Source organism: Perca flavescens, chromosome 15, assembly GCF_004354835.1.
Source record: "Perca flavescens isolate YP-PL-M2 chromosome 15, PFLA_1.0, whole genome shotgun sequence".
Taxonomy (NCBI): Eukaryota; Metazoa; Chordata; class Actinopteri; order Perciformes; family Percidae; genus Perca; species Perca flavescens.
Genome location: NC_041345.1, coordinates 29,032,762 through 29,054,168, shown reverse-complemented (window position 1 = coordinate 29,054,168; position 21,407 = coordinate 29,032,762). Strand labels below are relative to the sequence as shown.

At 41.4% G+C, this 21,407-nt stretch overlaps 1 protein-coding gene across 1 annotated transcript in view; it reads right to left on the bottom strand.

Annotated features, from left to right (window-relative positions):
• igf2bp1 (insulin-like growth factor 2 mRNA binding protein 1) overlaps window positions 1-20,866 on the bottom strand; it is a 57,466-nt gene extending 36,600 nt beyond the window's left edge. The window contains 2 exon segments of the mRNA XM_028600046.1: window positions 19,251-19,311; window positions 20,514-20,866. Of these exon segments, the coding sequence (XP_028455847.1) occupies window positions 19,251-19,311; window positions 20,514-20,688 (236 nt within the window). The 5' untranslated portion in view covers window positions 20,689-20,866.
• Window positions 20,867-21,407: the final 541 nt, after the last annotated feature.

Sequence of the window (21,407 nt, the reverse complement as noted above, 5' to 3'; positions counted from 1 at the left end):
GGGAGGAGGGGAGGGGGGGGGGGGGACACAGACTGTTTAACTGGGGAGCTGGCAGGGTAAGGTCCGTTTAATGTCCCGGTTCAACCGATTCCGACATTTGCGTTCTCACATACAGCTCCTCCGGGGTAACGTCTAGGTACGTTCAGGGTTGCAGTGCATGTGATGTGTGAAAAGGGATAGCATCCACTGCTAAATGCTGTCAAGTCAAGTACTGTCAAGCTAACACAGTGCATGAGCATTCAGATAAAAATGCTAAGCTATTGAACAGTAGCACAAGTGCATAAGAGCCATTTTTTCCCCACCAGGGATAAAAGTAATTCAGCAGAGGCAGGGATACAGTGCTGCTCATGAGTATAGCAACCCATGCTAAAGTTGACTAAAAAAAAAAAATAATCTTTTAGAAATTGATCTCAATGCCTTAATTTAAAAAATGAGGAATAATTCAACCTTTAAAGGACACCAATTATCTTTGTGAATGAATAATGTAACGTAAATAAATAAATCCTTAAAATACAGGGGGCATAAGTATAAATTCCCATAGAGGCAGGCAGATGTTTATTTTTAACCCCACCCCCACACACACACACATCATCACATACCCTTCACCATACCTAGAGAGAGGGGTACTTCCCATAAGATCTTCTCTCAATGCAAATCAAACCAGCTATTGGCTAACTGAAATAAAACCATGCCAATCTCTAGGTATGGTGAAGGGTGTGTGATGATGGGGGGGCTATTTGAATTCCAAAGGCCAAGGGAACTTTATCAGGATGTATAGTATCCTGGATCCATGAAATAACTGGCCTTTAAAAATAAACATCTGCCTGCCTCCATGGGAATTTAACATAGGGGTGGACTGACTTATGCCCCCTGTATTTTAAGGAAGAACATTTATTTATTTACAATACATTATTCATTCACAAAGAAAATTGGTGTCCTTAAAAGGATGGACTTTTACTCATTTATTTTATGATGTAATTTTTTTTAAAGGCATTAAGATCAATTTCCAAAAGATGATTTTTTTATATTCCTCTTTTTATTCAACTTTAGCAGGGGTTCCTATACTCATGGGCAGCAATGTAAGGAGACAGAGGCTGGGACATTTAGACCAGAAAGGGGGAAATCCCACGCACGGCATTGGACAACACTAGCTGCTGGTCATACCAGACCATGTCCAGATGTGGCTGCAGTATATGAATTGAGCTTTGGTGCGCTTTACTGCTTGTGAATTCTACTTTTCTTTTGCAGGCAGAAGAGGAAAAACATGTGTTCACCCTCTGTCAACACTCCTTTTCAGAAACAGTGGATGGATCTGAAAACGCGCGTTAGTGTGGAGTGGGAAAACAGAGCTTTCGAAGAACTGAAATTAATTTAACAAGACACTCATTTTCGCATTTATGGGTCGCAAAAAAATCACTCAATCAGTGTTAGGACAAAAAGGACAACCTGTCTATTCAACTCCTGACAAGATGTCTGCCAATCAGACTAGGAGGAAGAAAAGATTTAGCCATGTTCCTATTGTTTTATATAGTTTACAAACACGAGATTCACAAAAAATAATCATTCAGCTTCCCACGTCGTCCTTCTACTGCAGAATTTTGCGGAAAAATGCAGATTCCCTACATTAATTACAGTAGCATTCAACTGTAAATACGCCTCTTTGATTTAAGAAGCCAACGCCAGAACTCCTGAGCAGAGCCACACACATTCTACATTTTTAAAATCCCCTGCCGTTTAACAGGACCGAAGTGTTACAAATCTCTAAAATCATTCTGTCATTGTGAAGCACGAGGAGAATCGGATATGAACTCCGGTAATACACAAAATACAGAGCGTGGATTGGTAGCTGGAGAGATGCCAGCTCCCCTCCTGGGCACTACCAAGGTGCTCCCTCTGACATCTCTCCATTATGTGTGTATGTAACACGTAGGGGTCCTGTAATTCAGGCTTGTGTTTAATGCATGTGCAACTGTAACTAGCAGAGTGAAAATTGTATATCTATATCTATCTCTATCTCTATCAGTGCTGTCAGTTTCACGCACACACACAGCCTGTAGTCCACGGAGAAAGCAGCCACACTGGAACTGCTGCAAAGTGCAAACGCTGTCTCATTAACCGGTGATCACTGGACATCAGTGAGTAATCATAATTATTTACATAGGAGTGACTGCACACTCGTTATATTGACTATGTATATCAGCATAGGGTTTTAGGACTGTGTTGTTTGTGTCTTTTTTTTTTGGAGTGTTTTTGTCATTTGGGACATTGTCCACTCCCTTTTCTGTCCAGGAGAATTGTTACATTCCTTATTAGAAAAATGTAAAAGGTTACAAATGTCCTGCTCTGGCATCTGGTTTTGGACCATTTTGTTTGTACTGTATAAGCAAAGTGTAAGTGTTACATCTTAGTTAGGTTAGGTAGGCCTACTTGGAGGAATTGTGCAATAATGACAGATTCACACACTCTTTTGTTTACAGTAAATAAATACTAAACAATTCTTAAAGTCAAGTTCATAAAGTAACTTTCATTGCATTCATTTGATTCCCAATCAAGATACACTGGTAAGAATTGCTTTCCATTGTCAGTATGTACTTAAAAACAGTTCTGAAATGCAAAATAATACAATTTCATTCATGTGATAAAACATGCGATTAATCACGATTAACTATAGAAATTTGGAGATTAAAAAAAATTAATCGTTTGACAGCCCTATATATATATATATATATATATATATATATATTTGTTTTCGAATGCTTTCAGTTACAGGAAATTAAGTGTTTGACGCTCAAAAAGTTTTGGGGAAGTCCTTGACACAGCAGCCGTGGGTTCGGTTCCGACCTGCGGCCCTTTGCTGCGTGTCATTCCCCCCCTCTCTCTCACCTTTCAAGTCTAAGCTGTCCTGTCAAAAATAAAAAGGCCTAAAAATAAAAATTAAATATCAACAGAGCTGGGCAGTATGAAAAAAAATAAATAAATAATCACCATATTTTTGACCCAATACATCGATGTCCATATTGCGGCGATATTGTAGGGTCGACTATTGGTGCTTTCGCTAAATATTTACACAGTGAGATTTTAGCTAAATATTGACCAATAATGTGGATACAATGACTAAGTTGGTCCAGGCAAAAAAATATAACAGCCAGTAAGTCTGGTGAGTTGATAAGATGACATCACTTTACTGTAATGCAGCTTTTAAAACCAGGAAAAGACAACACTTGTGACCTATCACGATATCGCTATATCCCAAATTTAAGACATCAATGTCAATATAATATCGATATATTGCCCAGTCCTAAACATTAATATGAAATAAACAAACAATAAATACAGAAACAAATTACATATACATAGAGCTATTTAACATGAAGAAAAGAAAAGAAAAAAAAGAGGCTGTATGCATGTGCAAACAATGCTGAGGGATGTGCCACAGTTCAGGGTGTAGAATGTAGATGTAGAATAGATAGATGTAGAACAGGGTGTAGAATGTGCAGAGGAAAAGTCCAGGATGTAGGATTCATATTCAGAATGATAAGACACTGATCTGTGAGCAGGCAAAAGCAGCTCATTCAAGTGAAAGCTCTCACATTGTGTCTTCCTTTCAGACGCATTCCCAACGCTTTCTCCGAAAACTATTTTTATCACGCTGATGTCATCAGTAGTGAAGTGAACTAATATCCTCAAGAAACCATGAGAGGAAAAATAAACAAAAGACAGGCAAAACAGGCATACTGCTGGAGGGCTGGCAGTTAACGCGCACACACACACACACACACACACACACACACACACACACACACACACACACACACACACACACACACAGACCTACAGAGGAACCAGGAAGAGGACGGGGCAGGAAGTTCTATATGCGAAAGAGCAACTATAGAACTCCTCCCGGCCAATCAGAGCCCAGCGGGGCACGCCTCCCGGCCAATCAGAAGCAGGTACTCTCTATAGGCTCCTTAATCTCCAGTTTCTTTCTCATTACTGCTGGAAAAATGTCAAGAATTTAGGTCGAAGGTGCAATGCCCTCACCCTGGGCCCCTCCCCGCCCCCACACACGCGCGCGCACGCCCCTATAGGCCCATGCGGGACTTGTTGTGGTGTTCGGTAAAGTGTGAAAGGTGATAAAAAAAAAAAGAAAGAATGAAAGCCAAAAAGTAAAAGTGTGAGGAAGAGACAGACTCTTAAAAATCTGCATTTTAATTCTGTTTAGGGAGCACTTTTTCCTAAATCTGTGTCAGGAATTAAGACAAACCCTTTTATTTAAAACATTGACTTACAACTATTTTAATAACTATTTGAAATACAAGAGTGAGGTTTTAAGCAGGTAGGAGCTGTACATTACCAAAAACTAAAATCATAAACAATTTGTTTTTATATAATTCTACATAGTTTTGTGGGTTTATGGTGTAAAATCCACTGTAGTCCAGAGAGTGTGATTAAAGTGTTTAAATTGTGTGACAGGAGCTGAAGGAAAATCATTTCAGCTCAGTTTGACTTCCAACAGAAACACCTGAGAAGTAGAAGGAAAGTTGGAAATAAAAAGCAAATATATCAGAATATCTGACATCAATACATCGACCTCTAATTAAATGGAATAAAGTGGAGGCGTTTTCTCCAAATCTAAATGTTGAAGCAGGAATGAAGGCATTACGTATATAAAGTCAAGTGACCGAAAGTCAACCAACGACAAAACAGTCTTCAATAGCATTGCTGCAATAGTAGTTAGATGTTGCGGAACTACAAACACACACACACACTTTGTGAGCCAATCAGCTGCTGTGAATTCACCTCCTTCCTGTCAAGATGATAAAATCTTCTGTCAGCGCGCTTGCTGTCGTTCACTCTTCATTCCTGGAAGGACTTCTGCTTCTCCGACATGTCTTGCTCGGTTTCTCAACATTCATGCAAGCATTCATATTGCCGCTCAGTGAATGTTGTAAGCCTACTGCATTTGGAGCTGCTCAACTGGAAGTCTGACAGCTGCTGTGAACGGAACGTCTCCTTTCGTACTTCGCTGGAACATTTTCCACACCGTTATACACAGTTAAACACCGTTCCTTCCTTTTAAATCTCATTCCGAAAGCTGTTCCTGCATGTAGATTGAAATGAAAACTCCAGCCACTGACTCGGTTTACATGCACATGATGTTCCGGTTTTGGCCCTTATTCCGAAGAAGACGATATTCCGACTAAGCTGTTTTACATGGCTAATGAAAGTGAATATTCCACTAATATTCCCATTTACATGTAGCCGTGCAAAACAGGATTTGTTCCAAAGTTTATCACCAGTGGCTGACTAGTTGGACCGTGCGAACATATTTTTTTGATAACGTTTAAAAGTAGCTGCTTTTCTCCTTCTTATATTCCGAATGCGCTGTATACATGTTCAAAGAATGCCTCTAAAACCCAAATAATATCGGCATATCCCACATGTCTTAATAGTAAAATGCTATATTCGGAAAAAGGCCTTATTCGGAATATCATACCGAAATATGCCGTTTACATGACCTGTATCAAATTCAGAATATTGTCCTATTTGGAACAATAGTGGAATATTGGTGTGCATGTAAACATACTCAATGAAACCCTCACTGATTTTTACAACAATCCCTCCCCTTCCACCCGTCCCATCCAATCCAACGGCTTGCTCTTCCTAACGATATCCTATTGGTTAACACGTTTGACCGATTCCTCCGTGCCCCCGTCTCCTATGCACAATAACTATGTACATGTGGTGAATGCATTTGGAGCAGCGATACACCACAACATGCATGTGTTGCTAATGCATTAGTGTGAACGGAAGGAGAGAAGCTTGCTAATAGGGCCTGGGTATTGCCAATGATTTCCTGAATCAATTCAATTAACATAGGTCCTGATTAAATTTCTGATTTTAATTTTAATATCCGTCAAGTTAAGGGAATTTCAGTTACAAATGCTTGGATATAAAAACAGATTCTCAGGGAACATCTGCCCTAAAGTGTACAAGCAAGAAGCAACCCTCAAAATATATTTTATAATGCACCAGGATAATGTTTAGGTCTGTCCTCGACTAAAGAAATTCTTAGTCGACTAACACTTACACGATTTTGTCGACTAATCGATTAGTTGATTTAATTGACAGAGCTGTGCGCTTTGAGAGGTGGTTAAGACTAGAAAAGCACAATATAAATGTAGTTAATTAACATCTGTAAAACTGAGTTTCTCCACAATTAATCCTGCAAAAGCACCACTTTAAATCTTGTGTTTACCATGAATGTGCTCGGAAGTTTCTTGGAAATAAGTAATTAAACATGAATAAGCATAAAAAATGACTAATCGACTAAAGAAATCTTAGTCGACTAAGACCAAAACGACCGATTAGTCGACTAATCGACTAAGAGGTGGCAGCCCTAATAAACGCTCCAAATTATTGTTAATATTTGAAAGATTTTTCAAAAACTTAACATGATTCCAACATATTAGCAAATTAAAATCCCCACTGATGACAGGCTTACTGGCCTGTAGGTAAGGTAGTCACTGAGGTAGCCATCCACAGATCCAGTTCATCCATGCTCCACATGTAGGTTTAACATTCAAACAGGATTTATAAAATCATGCCGACAATTATTATTTTAATAGCTTAGTATTCTATCCACTAAAAAGGTATGTGTAAAGGGCGTTATGCCGTTCTTCATGTTATTGTAGGCCCGGTTTAATATGCAACTTCATTTCATACAGAATATGTAGTAGGGGGAGGGGCGTCCCTGATCAGACTCTCTTTCGGTTATATAATATTGAAAGTTCAATTTCTGGATCAGATCACTCAAAACAAAGGTCGACTTTAACTGTAGAATCGATTATTTTAGATTTGAACCCAGCCCTGGTTACTAAGCCATTTTTAAGCAGGAAACGTTACAACTCTGAAGTTCAAATGATCCTCTGTCATGTGCCGATGTCTCCGTGTTAACAGCCTCGAGCGGGGAGATGGCCCTAGAATCGGAGAGTGTGTGTAAGATAAAGACCTCTGCAGGTAGAAAACCGTTTCACTTCAGTGCTTCTGTTATGACCGGGAGATGTTCATACTACTGGGATATGTTACTCATTTTCTTATCTCATCATACAAAACTTTGTATTGTTCACATAATTAATACCTGATAGTTTTATTATCGTCTCAATGTTTTGGGATTACATTTAGATCAGGGGGTCTTTAATGTTTTTTAGGCCAAGGGACGAGCAGGGACCCCCCTACTACTACTACTTTTTTAGGTATTTTAGGCCTTTATTTGATAGGACAGCTTGGACCTGAAAGGGGAGAGAGAGGGGGAATTACATGAAGCAAAGGGCCGCAGGTTAGAGTTGAGTCAAGGACTAAACCTCTTTATATGGGCGCACGCTCTACCAGGTGAGCTGCCCAGGCCTATATACCTTTTTATGGTGCCCTACAACACTAAGCTATACAAATTATTATTATTTACATATTCATAGATCATTATATGTTTTAATGTCAAACATAAAGTTGGAAGGTTCCTGTATCTGTGGATGGCTACCACACAGGCCAGTAAGTGTATCATCAATGTTGTTGAGGTGGAGTGTCTACATTGGAATGAGATTACTATGGATGCTGACAGGATCAGGGATACAGAGAGGCTCTCTCTCTCTCTCTCATGTACATGCACACATTCTCTTAAAACACAACACACACACACACACACACACACACACACACACACGCACGAGGGGCCCCATTCACCATGCAGATCCGACCCCTGGGCCCCAACACCCCCAACAACCCTCCCCCCGCTCTTCTTTCTTTCGCTCTTGATTTCTTAGTCTTTCCTTTTCCCCCTCGCTGCTCATCGCTTCTCATGTATGTGCCACTACCCAGATGTGTGTGTGTGTGTGTGCGAGATTTATTTTTAGTGAGCTAAAAAGCGAGAGACAGCCAGAACGAAGGAGAAAAAAAGAGCAAGAGACACAGAGGGTGAATAAGAGAGAAAGAGAAAGAGAGAAGGAGAAAGAGAGAGAGAGAGAGAGAGAGAGGACAGATGGTTTGAACCAGAGAGAAGAAACAATCAGAAAGATGGGGCGGAGGAGAGGAGGAAGAGGGGGTTGGAGGGGTCTTCTTAAAGAGACAGGACTCCCTTACCCCTTCACCTACATAAAGGCCTCCATGTATCTCCTCTAACCACTCTCCTTCACTTTCTCCTCTGGGTCGTCATTTCAACATTTTGCTCTGGGATAACTGGGCTTTGCCATCACATTAGTCTTTGATTAAGTTGGACAATCTGCCCCTTTTTTTCTTTGTGGCCATCACTGCTTATGTTCTACCACTTTAAAATGTATTATAATATTAGATTATACTCCTCCGTTGTCATCTATCCATCGCTGATTTAAAGGGATACTCGAGCAAACAAGTATTGCACTTCAAAGTGTCACAAGTGACAGAACAAAACGAATGGTCAAAACAGAAGCGGCAGGGATAGTCTGACTGATTAGTCCCTAGTATGGGCCAAACTCCAAAACCACTGAATCCTACATTTCCCAAGAACACTTTGATCCACTCTACACTAAATGTCTTATACTTTCCTTTCCTTGTACTATACAAGTGTAACACTCCTCTCCTCTGGCTATGTTATAGCAGCGAAACAAACCCATTTCTTTAACTAAAGAGCATTTTAGATTAGACCAGGTGGCTTTATTCACCCCCAGAGGGGAAGCTAGTTTGGAAAAAAGAGACACAAATTAGACAAGACAACACATGAAAGTGCCGTTACAGCGACGATCATGAGAGGAATCATAATGGATTCTGAAATCCACAGTCCTCGTGTTCTGTGCAAAACTCTTTTTTAAATCAGCAGTGGAAGATAGTACTTAAATCATTTAAATGAAGCAACACCACCAATGAGAAAATACTCCATTACAAGTTCAAGTCCTGCATATTATTTTTAACTCGAAATAAAGTACATAAGTACCAGCAACAAAATACTTAACTAAGTGTCAACAGTCAAAGAACTTGTTATGTAGAATGCCCCTTTTAAGAGGTTTATCATTATCATTATGTTGTTATTACTGATGCATTAACAGTACTTTATACATAGGGTTCTCTTGTCTATTATAATGTATCATAATCTATAAGGTGATAGGTTTTGTACGAACATTAAAGTAACTACAGCTGTAAAATAAATGTCATAAAGTAGAATATATATTTAATATGAAAGTACTTTACATGGTTTTACTTTAAAAGCCCATAGAATTAGGGCAGCGGCTAATAATTACTTTCATTATCAACAGGTGTTTCATTGATTATTTTCTCGATGTCCGCTATCATTTCCCACAGCCCGAGGTAATGTGTGAATGAATGGATGGATGAATGGATTAGCTCATTTATCGCTGAAGGCCTAAAGATGGTATTTCAGGAGTGGGAGTCAGCCAGAGCAACCAAAGTGGTGGTCTCAGGGTGAGAATTCTCCCTTTGTGTTTCCACAGATTGGTCCCTTGCTGAGCCAAGACAGAGGGTTACTTCCTCGCTTGTTGTTGCAGGTTTGTTGCCGGGAAACCTCAAACCTCTACGCAGGACTTGATCTGCCTAACTCAGGCTGCTTGAACGCCTCATGTTCACTTCTCCCCCCATCTTGAACTCCGCAATGCACTGCTGCGCAAGGACAGGGACTGTGGACGTGTGTGGACAGAGGGAACGAGTACAGTGAGCTGTGGCTCTACAGTAATGGATTAAAAAAAAAAAAAAAAAAAAAAAAGATTACACCACTACTCGCTACACAACGCGGTCAGTTAACAGTGGGGGGAAAAAATAAAAAGAGCTGAAACAATCCACCCAGTCCCTTTCACTGAATCCTACTGCAATCACTTCTCTGTGTGTGTGTGTGTTCTAAAACAAATGATGGTTTAATGCAAATAGGCATTAGACCAGACCAAACCACAGACATGCCGCTAGATAATAACGTAGAGCAGCAGCAGCAGCAGCAGGCTGTCTAATCAGATTACAACTCAGCTGTCGGCCAGAACGGACTCTCCGAGACGCTCGAGAAATTCATGCAATAAAAAAAAAAAAAAAAAAAAAAAAGGTTCAGCTGAGACCCAGTTTGAAACACACGCAGGTACAGTAGGTTTCATTCACTCTCGCTGGATCCCTTCGTTTGTCTCTCTCCCTTTCCTATCACTCGCTCTCGGCTGGAATGGTGCAGAGAACATGGCATCGCGCCAAGGAGAGAGAGAGAGAGAGAGAGAGAGAGAGAGAGAGAGAGAGAGAGAGAGAGGAAAAACAAGAGAGGTAGAAAGAGATGAACATACTGTACCAGAGAGAGGGGACATACTCTAAAAGTATGAACAGAGAGAGAGAGAGAGAGAGAGAGAGATAGAAGGGTAAAGTCAGAGCATGCGTGTGGGCGGGCGAGGCGGGGAGGGAGGACCTATCGCTCCTCTCGGCCCTGCGCCGAGCGACCGCCTCCCTCGCTGCTAGCAGGCGATTGGTCGCACCCCCCTTGCGCCCTCCGCCCACTCCTCCTCCTCCTCCTCCTCCTCCTTCTCCATGAGAGGAGTGGAGAGGAAGACAAACCATGGTGTGCTGCTACTTCTTTTCTCTCCCTCTCTCTCTCATGACACATTTTGAGTGTGTTTAAAGTCACAGCACACTTAACATGACGTCGAGGAAGGGAAATAAGGAGCACGGCTGCAGCTCTCCGAGTTATGAATCCAATTAAATAGAATGAAAAAGTTAACGCTTACAACAGACCAGCAGACCAGGAGGGAAAAGAAGCCCATACATTTAGTATAACTTCTGACTGGTGCATTTCAGTCAGATCTGGAATCAAATTTTTACACTTGTTATTTGTTTGACAAAAGACAGAAAATGCTTTGTGCACCAGATGGTGACGCGAGAGCCGAATCTTCCAACAGGTCACAGTATGTGCAGTCAAAGTGTGTGTTCAAACAGAGCAGACATTATTACGACACATCGATGTTACGAAAGCACGCAGGTGGCAGCTACGGACAACTGTCGACATCGTCTCGGCATTCGATCCATATTAACAGCAGACACGCCGCAGTTCCAACCCTTCAGGGCTGTCGAGGCGCGACTCGTGTGCTTTAGAGAGCCGATTCTTAACGATTCTGTGGCTTCGAAACCCCTGCTGAAGTGCCCTTGAGCAACACACCGAATGCCCAACACACCGAATGCCCAACCCACCTCCAAGGGGGGGGGTGCAGCGGACTCTGACCGTCCATCCCAAAAAGGAAGACTGAGCGACGCAGTGCGTTAGTGATGTGCTAGTCCGGATCAACGGAAGCACATTTCCGGGATAAAGCCCGAGAAGCCAGCACCTTCCGCTGTGTGGTGCCGTTCCCAAAATCCCCTTGCTACAGGAAACGGACGACAAACTTCCAGCTGGCGAGCTACGCGCAAGAAAATTTGGAATGGCGCGACAACGAATGATCGTAAAGATTTACAAAAGAGTACGTTCGCGGCATTTCCCCTCCGACTGGGACGTTTTGGGGATTGCTGTGCACAAAGATACACACGGAGATACCCCGGTAAGAGCCAATGAGGTTTAACCACGTATCCCGCTCATTAAATAGCTCACGTTACTGTATGGTGTGAAGAGTAGACTTCAGTTGATATTGTATGTGGCGTTTGCTTTTGTGCAAACGTTCCACCAAAACTAAGTTCCTCTCCGAGGCGATTTTGCAGAGCCGCCGTCGCTGCCGTCTGGAGCTTAGCGCCGGCGCCCAAGACCACTGCGATTGGTTTAAAGAAATGCAGACGACTCGTATTCTCCTATCAGAGAACGTATATGCGGCATAGAGCCAGACTAATACTCCACAGCGCTGCGGAGATAGGGCTGGCAAATGCGAGACTAGTAACGTGCTTACTTCTTGCTTTTACAGAAGGTATTTTTTTGTTGTTGTTTTTTTTGCCTGATTGAATAACTGCCAGTTTATGTGAGGAGTGTTTAAAGTGAGGCTGCAGGTGAGTGAGGCTAGGCTAGAAACCATGTGACAGGCAACACAGAGGCAGACTGTGAGGTGTACAAAAGAGACTCATCTGCCACCACGAAAGGATGTGTGACAACAGGAAATCTTTCTGCTCTCCACGTGAAGGTGTGGAGGTTGGCAGACACATTTAACCTAACTGGATTTTTATATGGCTGGAAACAAAAATCTCTTTTCCTACATTAAAGAGGGCTCAAAAGCAGACAGTGCTTTGTTTTAGAAGCCAATTGGCTTCTTTTGGGTTTTTTTTTTTTTTTAAATGAAGATTATACGGTGATGCATGAGCTTTGAGCAGAGCGATCAAGGTAGAGAGATATAGATATATAAAATCTGCCTGATTTGCAGCTGCAGCAATGACGCCAACTGTCTCGAGTCGATAGCTCGCATTTTTGTGGGCAAAAAAAAATTATTATGTGTCCGGTCGACTTAGAAAGAGAACAAACTTCTCTACAAGTTAAAAGCCTACATTGGTGACATTGAACCCGAGATCAACAAAAACCTTACTTACTTTTAACCACATCTGCAAAAATAAAAAAAATCTCTCTCAACTTCATTTCAAGATTATTATTACACAATAATACAAAAAAAAAAATTTACAAAACCGGTGAGCAGACCGAAATGATCTGACAACGTTGTCAACATGAATGTGACAGTATCTCATCAGAGTGGAAATGATGGAGGGAGGACAGAAGGAATGACTCACAAAATCGAGCGTGAACTTTGATTGATGGATGGATGGATGGATGGATGGATTGGGAGGTGGCTTCACAGAGAAATATAGGTTTTTCTTGGTTCTTCCGTACATTATGGAGCTATAAAGGGAATAAGAATGGTGTGAGAGCGAAAGCTCTGAACTCTGCCTTTTGAACACACACAGACACAGAGGGAAACGGTTGTATGCACAGTGACATTCAGCAGGCTTTAGGGTTGCTTGGCAATGCATACTCTCAGGCAGCATCTTAGATTTACTTTTGATTTATTAAATAAATTGAGTTTTTGTCCGAGTGTACTGAAAGTGATAGCTGCAGCACACGAGGATTAACACAAGAGAAAGGGTTGCTTAAAAACAACAAAAGATGCTAGACAGTCTTGAGATGAGAAGATATTAAATCCAACAGGATCTTTTTCTCCATTAGTATTTCTGATCAATAAAACATTACATTCATTTGATTGTTTTTTATATTTTGGTTATTTTGCTGACAATCAGAACAGAAGTGTTATTTTTAATTGGGTCAGTTAGAGCTGCAAAGATGTATCGACTAATCGATTAGTTGTACACTATTAAATGAATGGCCGACTATTTTGATAATGGATGAAATCGGTTTGAGTCATTTTTTAATGGAAATAAAATCAAAAAGGAAAAGTGCTTCTTAACCCTCCTGATGTCCTCGGGTCAAATTTGACCCATTTTCTAAATGTTTCTGTCAGAAATGTGGATTTCTTTCAACCAAATTGTCAATAAGATGGATGGTTCCAGACGAGCCTCTTCACAAGTCAAGTAAATGATCAGTTCATTGAACTTGGGTGTTTTGTTGAATTGTATAGCGTTTGAAGAAAGAAAAAAATGTGACAAAAATTTGGGAAATAGCTTTTAAAAAAAACAGTCCCCCAAAAAAAGCAAAAAAAAAAAAAACGTCAAAAGAAGTGACAAAAACATAGGGGGAAGCTTTAAAACCATCAGAAATTCTGACAATAACATCAAAAGAAGTGAAAAAAATGTCAGGAAAAGCTTCCAAAAATGTAGAAAAAAAAAAGTGCAAAAAGTTGCACGGTCGACGGGAAGACAATACGAGGGTTAAATGTAAATGTTTGCTAGTTTATTCACCCATCTGTGACAATAAAGTGAATATCTTTGAGTTGTGGACAAGATATTTGAGAACGTTATCTTGGGCTTTTTGGGAAACACTGATCCACATTTATTTATTTTTTTTTAACCATTGTCTTGACATTTTCTAGACCAAACAACTAATCAATTGTTGGAGAAAATAATCAACAGATTAATGGACAACGGAAATAATGTGTTAAGGATGAGCATCAGCTCCTATTAGGCTCCCAATGCCAATGGTGAGAAGGCAATATTCTCTGGGTGCGTTAAATGTTGTAGCTAGTTAACAGTGGGTGGAATGGAACTAAGTACATTTACTCCAGTAGTGTACTTAAGTAGATATTTGAGGCACGTGCACTTTCCTTAAGTCTTGTTCTTTCCATGCCACTTTCTACCTCTACTCCGCTACATTCCAGAGAGAAATATTGGACTTTTTACTCCGCTACACTCATCTGACAGCTTTAGTTACTTTACAAATTAAGATTTCGGCCCTAAAAAAACACATGTAGTTTACAAAATACAATGTTTTATTATAAATTAAACTACCCAACAATATAACAACCTAAAAGTGCAGCTGAAATGACTAGCCGATTAATCATTTAGTCGACTGACAGAACTGTTTGGATTGTTTACTTGGAACAGAGCATCTCTACAGTGTGATATTAGTACTTTTACTTGAGAAAAGGCTCTGAATACTTCTTCCACCGCTGCTGGTAAATGAGCGGGAGGGGGAAATGCCAATGAGCCTTGTCACAGAGAGAGGACTCTTTTCTGCAGTATGCATGAGGTGGGGGGGGGAGGCACGCCATACAGTTTCATGCGGTTCACAGTGCTAAATATTCTCCCATCCATCACGTTCAAGAATCAAGTCACAGAATAATTGACGTAGCAATACACAACAAATGTACCCATTTCAAATGCTACGGTTATTGTTCTGGGTGTATTCTGGTTTCTGTAGAGGCAAACTTCTTAATACTTCTCCCCTAACCTGGGACGGTGGCTCAGTGGACAGCACTGTCGCCTCACAGGCCCAGCGCTCCTGTGGAGTCACATTCTCACCGCGTTGTGTGGTGCACATGCAAGTAACAATAAAATAATAATAAGACTTGTGACTTCTTGAGATTGGCTTTACGTCCTCGTGGTTTGCCGCCCCCCCCCATTGCTGCATATGTCAAAACAGTAATAATAATTGCAAAATCAACAACAATAACCTTTAAATCTTTTTTTCTTTGGATGTTTTTAAAACAACCAATGTTTATTACAAGAAAGACATACATATCCATGGTCTATGTTTATGAGCCAATATACTGATTTTGTTAGAGTGAGGTTACATGTGTTTTGGGGTGAGTTAGACCTCCAATGCACAAACTGTCATAAAACTCCAATCCAATGAAATACAAATAGATGCATTAGGAATATTAACATGGCATGCATGTGCGCGTATATAGGTACAGCAGTTATGAATCCACCTATATGACAACTAGGGCTGGGTATACCGTTTAAAGATTTTCAATTACAGGTACCGATATATCAATACCGTGACTTTGATACCAGTTTCGTAAATGATATTCCCCCCCCCCGATACCATTTTTTTTTAAACCAAAAAGAGATTACAACATTACACATTAAGCCACACATATTTTTATTTATTGTTCCGCTATTACTACGTAGAGTTTTTCCTGCGTGACTCTACGACGTGTGGCGTTAGACAGCCAATCACAAAACATTATTAGATCTTGGTAGGAGCATGCTGCGTGTTTATTGGCCCACTGGCGCTGATGAGATTTACTCCTTTAGGTATTAAAATTGGGTATTAAATGACGAGGTATTTTTCGATACTCGATACTTGAGAGGCAATTCGGTCGGTGCCTAAAAAAATATTGAATTCGGTAGCCGGCCCTATTGACAACGTCCCATTTATCTCAAATGTGAGTCCGGGTACTTTTGTAGAACATTTGAAGTTCAGTGTGTAGTTCTAGAGCATTGTTAATATATTGTTAGCCAAATTAAGTCATTTCTAGAGTCCTGCACATATTGTGGACATCCAAACCCAATTTTGGGGGGTGGGGTCCAGATCTATATCCAGAGGCCATATTTCTAAAGCAAATTCGATTTTTTTCTTTTTTATTAGAGGAGGTTGCAAGCTAAAAGATAATAACTGACTGATGTCAAAGATGAAACCTTGCCACAATCAACCTAAACACTGGTATAAAATCTATATTCACAATGTCACAATTGTCAGCAGCACACCCACTACCAAACACACACCAAGACCACAGAGTGAGTGCATATGCATAAGCTTACTCCTGACTCTCTGGAAATATATATAAAAATAGCAGTTAAGCAGTTATGGTCAAAAATGGCATGATTATAAAGCTAAATCTAATACTAAAACTCTACAAATTAAATTAAATCGTTTTTAATTAAATTAAATCTAATTTAAATGGGTATTATTAAAATTATTTCATAAAAGTAATTAAAAAACAAAAGTATTGTTTTTGGTGTTGCATTTACAGCAAAATGATGCAAATATTGTTGGCACATTAAATCCACACCTTCAACTTTTTAAAAATACAAGGCATTTTTATGTCGCTGCAAAAAAAAAAAAAAAATGTTTTTGCAGGCCGCTTTGTTCGTCATTTACATTCTTAAGAAGTAGCCAGTTGTTGCTGCTGTAAGCCCTCTCACCCCCCCTACCCCCTCCCCCTCCTCCCCACTGCTGCACCCTTCCGACTTTTCCTCCCCCTCCACTACCACTGCTGCTGACCTCCTCCTGACACCAATTTCAAATCAACTTCATGATTAATATTACCACTGTCTCTGACATTTTAAAACAAAAAAACCTCCATCTCCATTTTACAGCAGTCATTTGTGATGCATATGACAGACACATACATAGCAGCCTAGCCTACATGTCTAGGGTCAGGGGGCAGATAAGGGCGGCGCCCCCTGCAGCCTGTCAGGGGAGCCACACAAACACACCCCCCGCCCCCCACCCGCAGCCTGTCAGGGGAGCCACACAAACACCCCCCACCACCAACGTCAGAAAAAAAAACTGCACTAGAGCTACTTTATGGCGAAAATGATATGAAATACGTTCCCATTAATCATCTAGCTCAGGCTAAATTATTTTGTCTAAAAACACACGTCATGAGAAGAAAGAAAAAAACTGTTTACGCAAATTAAGCTTCATTGACGAATGCGTCACACTAGGCTACTGCTGTTCAGCAACTGGAATGCTGTCCACATTTACGCAATTATGTTGTAAATGCGTGTTAACTCAAACGTCACACAAACGCGTGTGGACAGGCCTACTGTAGCTCAGCAGACGAGATTAAAACACGACCATTTGAGACGCAGTTTGGATCATTTGGATCTCGCTGAGCGAGTAGGCCTACGTGTGGACGGCCATTTTAAAATGGGGCTTTCTAAAAAATTAATATGCATCCGCTTTCTGCTGCATTCGTTACTAGGCTATAGCCAGCCTGGTGAAAAAGCAACAAGGTCAGTTGCGGTCCAGCAGGGCGAGCCGGGCGCTTAGGAGAGCCCGGACCTCCACACAGTGAAAACACAGCAGCCTGCACAGTTCACAGCTTCGCCATTTTGCCCTCACTGCTGACTGACTGACGTGGACGCAGCACGTGCTATGGTTAAGAAGGCCCCGGCTCGCCCACGGTGGCCCCTTCTCACAATTCACCTCTATCATTAATGACTCGATAAGGATAGCACAGGACAGGTGGGACACTAACACACAGTTATTTAGCGACCCGCTGGGAGATTATTAGAAATGCCAGCCTGCTGCCATGTTGCTTTCCTAAACATGGCGAGTGACCCGTTTCTGCACTTTGACAATAACCGGCTTCCAGTCTTACTGCCCTGCGGAAACACCACACTGCTGGCATTTTTCTTTTTTGCGCCACAGCCATGTTGCAACATTTCTTCATGGTTTGCTCTCCTGGCGCAAATCGGGCGCACAAAATCAGCACAAATTCCAATATTTGGCCACATGCACGCAAACTCGCATGCATTACTGATTATATATAAAATGTTAGTTTTATTTAAACCCAACTATTAACCAATAGGGTTTAAATCTACGTTCGCTGGCCTTTTTGATCATGAAATTGATCAAACACACGTTGGCCAAATGGCGGAACGTAGGGAAGAGCTCACCTCGTATCTGTGCCAAAGGTTACAGGCATGGATGATGGCCTAAAGGCGATGCCATAATACTGTTTAAAGCAGGTCAAGTCTGGCTCCTGCTCCTAGCACAGAGCAGCTGACCTACAATGGACCACAGTGTGTCCTTTAGACCGAGGGCATTCTAAGCCACAGGTTCATTTCTTTTCCATTAAAATCGCGATCAATCATAAGGCTTTTTTTTTATGTGCAAATATTTACACCACAGTCCTGTTTTAATTTCACTCCTGGCTACAAAAACAAAAGAGCTTAAAAATAACAATCAATAATGCAATTGTAATCAAAAACTCAAAACAGCTTTGTTTTTACAAAAATGAAGTTCAACAGAATATTTATGATCAATTTATTCAATTTTTTTTAAGCATTAGGACTCCTCCTTTTGGCTACAGATATAATACCAAGCCAAACCAATAAATAAATAACATAATTATCAGACTGCATTTCACGTGAATCCCTCTTAAGGAATTGAATCCATTTTTACGTGATTTGCAGCCAGAGGTGAATGTAGGCTAATGCAAATATTCACACAGAAGACATTTTGTCAAAAAAAAAAAACTAAATGCAAGGGAATACTGTGTATACACACTTAATGGTCTATGAATTCCAAACTCAGAGATTTAATTAAAAAGCTGCCGGACACAACCATGAAACAACTAGGCTACACCACACACACATATCCCAAATGTAGCCTATGTTGTGTATTTAAAAATAAAAGTGGAGCTGGATGAAAGGCTGGGCCTGCAGCCTCCTAGGCTACAGGACGTGTTTATAGCTTTATGTGATGACTTTGCGAAGAATAGTATACGTAGGCTACATAGCAATGGCTTCGCTCGACACTCAACAAACACCAGCATTTTCAAATAAAGAGATAAAAAAAAAAAAAAAACCCTACACAGCACGCAGCTAGCTAAAGCTGTCACAGTTGAGTTTCAATCATGGCCGACAAAAGTTGAGGCTCCACAGCACAGTCACACCAACACCCAGAAGAACTCCAAACAACTAGCTCGTCGTGCGCAGAACGAGACCTTCAAGTGTCTTTTACAATACAAGAAGACACATGGTAACGTCTCGTAGTACCACTTATTGCAAATTCACCAGTGAACTCGCTGTAGTCAGTTATGACTCCATGAAAGAAAAAGGCTTGGACAAGGTGATGCAACACATGAAATTGGTCTTAGAGAGGGAGAGGTGGGGGGAGATAGTGCTCAATAGTGTTTAATAGTGTTTACTACCTTTGCTTCTTGGGGACGGAGTGCTCGACCTCAATACGTTTCCCTTGAAGTTCCACTTTACCTGGAAAAGAATAAAGAACAAGGGGGTTCAAAACACACCGTGGCTACATGCTAACTGTTTACTAGCTGTTGCAAGCCTACAGTGGGAACATGCTGTATTCGGGGTGCATGGCTAAAGTGGAGGGCCCCTAACCGCTTACTTTTTTTTTTTTTTTTTTTTAAACCTTCGGCTTTCAAAGAACTAATGGTGAAAACCAAAACAAAGTGAGGCGAGGGCGCGAGGCGGACAGGTTCAAAGGGCCCCAAATAAGACGAAAAGGGTCATGGAACAAGTGAATGGTGAAGGCACGTCACTTCTGTCCCATAATGAGCTACTTACACTCTCAGAGATGCAGAATGACAGCCATACGAATATTAGGCTAATTCTTCTCTCTGGCTGGCGCCGTGACTTTGATTTAAAGTGCACATGCTGTATGAAAGGGCCGTGTTGGGAGTTTTTGGTTATTTCGTGTAGAAGAAGCCGAGGGAGCTGACATGGCGACCTTGCCTCCTCACGTTAAATGTGTAGGAAATCATGAGGAAAAGCGGCTATATGGCACTGACTCTACAGGGCGAATCAGGCTTTAACAACAATAGTGCCACTCATCGACCATGTTGGATTCGTGGTGGTGTGGGGCCTGTTTTTGGTAAGTAGCCTACACAGAGTAAGATCTTTTTTTTTTTTCCTATCTTTGTCATAGTGAACTGCCGGCTTAAAGGGGGAGGGGAGGCAGCGAGGCTTCATACTATATCACAGGAGAGGACTCCAATGCTAGGCGTGCAAGACATCAAAATGCCACTCAAATGCACGAGGCATAATCACCACAGGATTATAAGTCATTTCATTTGTTAAATAGCAATATTGTGAAATAGTGCTTTACGTTCCACCGGCTCGGGCTTTACGGTAGCCTATAGCTTCAGGCTACGTACGTTTACTACGTGTGCCCACCCCCCTTAAAAAGTTGAATAGCTCCCCTGGGCGTATAGCTCTCTACACGCCATTAGGTTAGCTTCAATACAATAATTACGTGCATTTATTTTTATCCGGCATGTTCACGTATAGAAACATCGGAGGTGGACGGAGAGTGAAACTGGGGCACACCGCTGAAGGTGGGCATGCAGCCGTAGCTGCACATCGGTGTCTACCGCTCCCTTTTAGAATGAATGAATGGAACTAAAAAGGTGGAAGGGGTCTTTGGTGGTCAGTAGTACACCTTAACTCACCAGAAAACGTCTCGATAGCCTTTATGGCCCACTGATCGTCCGGACAATCCACAAACGCATAGCCGGTTTTCATTAGAAACTGTCCGGAGTATGGGATCTTGTGGTCGTCAAAGGTTTTTCCTAAGTCCTCGGCAGTCACGCTGTCGCCTAGATTCCCAATGTATAGCTTGTGCATGGTGGAAATTGTTTTTCCCAAGTCCAAAAACGCAAAAAAAAAAAAAATACGACGCCCGGAATAACTAAAATTGAAGCCAGCAACAAAAAAACTAAAAAAAAAGTTTCTCTGCTAAATTTGCTTATAGCGCAACAAGATATTGTCACACTTGCCACACTAACTGAAAGTGGAAATCACAATAGAGGGCAAGAATATGCTATCCGAAAACGCAGATCTAAAAAAAAAAAAAAAAAAAAAAAAAAGATTTGAAAAATGTGAAAACAGATGAGAGCGTAGAATTTCGCTGTAAATCCAGTTGAATAAGTGGAGCAGGAGAAGACTTGCAGCCGGCCCCAGTCGACGAATAAAGCAGCAGCCTATAGCCTCTCTATCGCTCGGTGGAGGAGGTGGGGTGTACTGGGTGGATTTGGTGATGGGTCTATGGTGGAGGAGTGGGGAAAAAAACTATGGCGGGATCAGGTCGGGAAAATGTTTTCCTCTCTCTCTCTCTCTCTCTCTCTCTCTCTCTCTCTCTCTAGTTTTCTAGCTTTCTAGCCTTCCCTCTTTCAGCGGCAGAGGGGTGACGCCGCCCCTCCACCGGCCAATTCAGTATTTTTTTTTGTTCGCAAAGAGGAAACCACGTGGTGTATTTGGAGTAGGTTAGGGGAGGAGGAAGGGGAGGGGGCATCCCCTTCTCATCCCAGGGTATTCACCAGATGAGCGCGCGTGTATTTGCGCGC